The 4,179-nt window shown below is 39.0% G+C and overlaps 1 protein-coding gene across 1 annotated transcript; it reads left to right on the plus strand.

The window, feature by feature from the left end:
• The first annotated feature begins 11 nt into the window (after positions 1–11).
• LOC106935525 (uncharacterized protein YBL113C-like) lies at positions 12–1,958 on the plus strand. The gene is made up of 2 exons (XM_015016033.1): positions 12–998; positions 1,094–1,958. Exons 1-2 carry the CDS (start codon positions 530–532, stop codon positions 1,606–1,608), a joined length of 984 nt encoding a protein of 327 aa, XP_014871519.1. The 5' UTR covers positions 12–529; the 3' UTR covers positions 1,609–1,958.
• Positions 1,959–4,179: the final 2,221 nt, after the last annotated feature.

Below are 4,179 nucleotides of genomic sequence, written 5' to 3' on the forward strand. Positions count from 1 at the left end.
AGCAACAGAAGCTGAAAGAACAACATCAAAAGAATCAGACAAAATATCATCTGTCACAACACAAAGCACCTCAGCACAAAACCCTCCACATGTAACAACTGAGACACAGAGTGCAGCTGCAGACACAGGATCATCAACTGCTTTCAAACAGACTGCGGTGTCTACATTCAGTGAATCAGTGTCTGATCACAACAGAAATAAATCAACTTCATTGCAATCATCGACTCAAACGATAGATGAAACAAATGAATCAGAGAATCAGACTGAACACGCATCACCTCCAACGACCAAATCAAGAGAGATTCCAAGAACACAACAACCTCCAATTACTGGATCAACAACAGTTCAAGAAAACACAAAAAGTAAGTCAATATCCCTGTCTACACTTGACAGGAGACAAACAGAGCACAGTGGCACACAAACAAATTATACTCCACCAGTGACCATCAATCAAACTTCTACCACAACTGCAAAGCAACCTGTTGGATCTATAACAACTCAAGGAAGCGCAGACTCCAGGTCAATCTATATGTCAGCACAAACGTCAGCTAAGAAAACAAGCATAACACCTGCAACAACTAAATCAAACACTCAGGATACAGCAACATCATCCTCAACAACTGAACCACACACTACAACGACAGCAGCAACTACTGAAAAACAACCTACAACTACAAAACAAACCGTCAGTTCAGCAACAACAGTTTCGTCGACGACTTTGACAATCACAGCACAAGCAGCGACAAACGCCAATTATGACACCTCATCAACAGCCGGACAGGCATCACCCACAGCTTCTACACAAAGCAAAGAATTATCAACCCAGCTACCAGCACAAGTTGGAGAGAAGACTACAGGGAAACAAGAGGCAGGACGAACAACGGGAACTACAGTGAACACCACACCACACACCACAGCATCTTTATTTACATCTGCTCAAGAAACTACACAAACAGCTGCACACACAATTACCCATGAGGCACCAGAGACGGCATCAGGTATGTTAGGACGCAAACATTTCCACTGATGATCTACAGTCATACCAGCAGATGCAAATCAAACTAACGTCTATTTTTTTCTTGTGCTTCTGCAGCAGCATGGACAACGGATCAGCACTCATCCGCATCGCAAAGTTCAGGATCTTCCAGTTCACAACAACAACCTCAAAGTGCCTCACTGGTCCCAGTTAGCACATCAAGAAGCACTTCATCTTCAGTCCCAGCGCAGAGTTCATCCCATTCCACAGCAGAAGAAGCTCGTTCAAGTGCTTCCCCTCAGGTTAACGGGACTACAAATATGGAGAAGGCTACGGTGAAATCCACAGCAGCCGAGCATGGAAGCACAGAGACAACAGACTCCAATTTATACACATCATCAGCTGACCTCAGGCACGCAAACACAACGCAACTGGAATACGATGCAAGAACTTTGCCTGTTTCTCGAAACAGGACTGTGTTTTTCAAACACAGTCCGAGGGTTGTTATTGTGGAGCCTTTAGTCTTTCATTATCCAGTCGTGGAGCGCATCACGTTTTTATCAAACGATACAGACGAAACTGATGGAACAACAAACCTAATCGTAACAAGGTTTCCCAATGGTACAAAATGATGAAGACAAATTACTCGTTAAAACATTTATCATATGTTGATGTAAAGTAATATTTGAGTTAAAATTTTATTGGGACGGTTTCTCATAATCTCTTTTGTTCTGTGGAGATGTTGCGACGGCTCAGGACTTTAAATTTAGTTCAAAAGAGCAACCTAAATCTGGAGAGCCAATAGGAGTACTCGCAATAAAACTTGGTGTGGGCATTTTACAACATGTAGGCCACATCCAGCTCTTTAGTTGTTCCAGACTGGCCTGCAGTGGTTAATAGGTTAGCAATAAATAAATAAATAAATAAATAAATAAATAAATAAATAAATAAATAAATAAATAAATAAAGTTTATTTTGTAGACAAGTCCAACTATGTGTTTATTATTTGGAGAATCCAATCTTTATTTCACTTTTGTCTCTCTGTCTGCTACAACAGCGTCCAATATGTACCAATATTCATTTTGCTACCAAATGTAATTTCTTCTATGTAATCACTGCACACATACCATCATCACAGCATGAGTGTTAGTACTAATAATATTTCAATTGTCACGAATGCACACACTGCATGTGACATTCAGCCTGCCACAGATGATGGTATCCAACATGCTAAAGTGAAAAGATATCGTAGTCTAATTTGCCTAATATACATAATACTGTATAAAAGTTTGGTTTCTTACACTGCATTTTTAGATTACGACATGTTCTATTTTGCAAAAAATGTAAAAATCCGAATTAGCTGGTAATGGAACATTTCAAAATCTTCAAAGTAAAACAAAACAACAAACTCCTATGTGCAAAGGTAACACAGTGCAACATGAACTGCAGTCTGAAGGTGAAATTTGAGGTTGTAAAGTATAAAGTATCGTCATTTTGTTTGTCCAACATGTGGATAATTGTTTATAATGTACAACCTATTGAGAGGTAAACACATCTTGTTTTTAGTTTCATGCAATGGCTCACTTCATCATTTGTCATAATTGTTTTAGAAACAGATTTCTTTGTTCCACTGTATTACCCTTTGATCTGTTATTGAAGACATCAAGCACATTTTTTCATTAATTTTTTACATTTTCTGTCAATGCTGTGCCCCGTGGCAAAGTGGTTAGCACTTTAACTTTTTCCAGAAAGTCTTCGGTCATCAATCTTTTTTTCTTTTTTCCTCTTAAAGTGGATTGCACCCAGGCTCTTTGTCATCTGGATCAACAACATGAAGTCTGGTGTATCTTTACAACTAGGAAAGAGCAAAATTCCATTTTAAAGGTCTAATTACAAAGTTGCACAACATAACATTTCAAAATCTCAATGTGGATGTTCTATCCAGACCTTATATTGTAACGTGTGTCTATTTTTAATAAAAACTAATGCTCTCAGTGTCTATATTTGTGGCATTGCGCTTCTTTCAGTTTTGCTTTTAAAGCAGCCACTTTCCTCCTGTCATCTAATAACCCCATCCTCCATCTGCGCCAGCCTGTGTCATCAGTGAGAAACTACGCACCCTAAATCAGTATACGAAGAGAAACGATGTCCTGCCGTGGCTTTGAAACAAGCCAACCATAAAACAACACACACACAAAAAAAAGGCAACAAAAGCAAGCACACCTTCACCCTCTACATTCTCCAGCTCAAATGAAGCAGATTCACTGCTTATGATGTTGGTCGTAGTCGTGACGTTTCTCATAGTGGGTTTGATCTGAAGCGTGTCTCTTGTTTGACTATAAGCAGTGATGATGACAGGCGCTGCTCCTTTGGCATACTTGGTGCAGTTAGACCAGTTTAACTGAATGTCTTTGCATGGATGTAGTTTTCAAAAGGTGATTTCAGTTTTTCTAAATATTCACATTTATGCATGTAACATTTTCAAAATGTTGAAAACACATTTGTGACTTACAGTTCTTTGTGTATTTAGACGACTGTCACGCATGCAATTTCTTACACATGTAAGACTTTATGTAGAGCTGCTTACTTCCTTTAATTTGTTGTGTTGAATTGTGTTTTTCTTGGATGAAGCAGAAAAATCACATGTTTCCTTTTAAGCTCAATCAATTTATAAGGCAGTCATCATCGTCATCATCATCCTGGTGATCTCTTCCCTCCTGACCCTCCCGTTTACAACATCCTTCAATGCCAGTGGATCCATTGTGCAGCATTAAGTACGGGTGTCACAGTGTATTTTTATGTTTACAGGGATCAGTGTGAGCGTTTCACACTGTGTCACAATGCATGCGTTAATCTGTGGTGAAATAAATGAATAAAACTGATGTATGTCTCACCATTCTGACCACTGAAGACAGGAATTTGATGATGAGAAAAACGTTTAAATCTTGCGCAGACTTTAATTTTGGATTGAGACTGCCTGATAGATCTGTTTTTGTTTGCTTGAAAGGTCATTGTGTATAATTGCATCACACTGCTGTTGAATGCTTACAATAGAGTCGATCTATGGTTAAAGTTCAAGAGATTCCCACATATAAAAACACGTGCGTGTGTAAATCTCATCCGCAAACAACAAGCAAGCAAGATCGTATCAGCAAAATGGTTTGCGAAAATATTGGGAGGAGTATACACGGAGGAGGATATGG

Source organism: Poecilia latipinna, unplaced genomic scaffold (genome assembly GCF_001443285.1).
Source record: "Poecilia latipinna isolate Pla-1442-1.1 unplaced genomic scaffold, P_latipinna-1.0 Scaffold1975, whole genome shotgun sequence".
Lineage (NCBI taxonomy): Eukaryota > Metazoa > Chordata > Actinopteri > Cyprinodontiformes > Poeciliidae > Poecilia > Poecilia latipinna.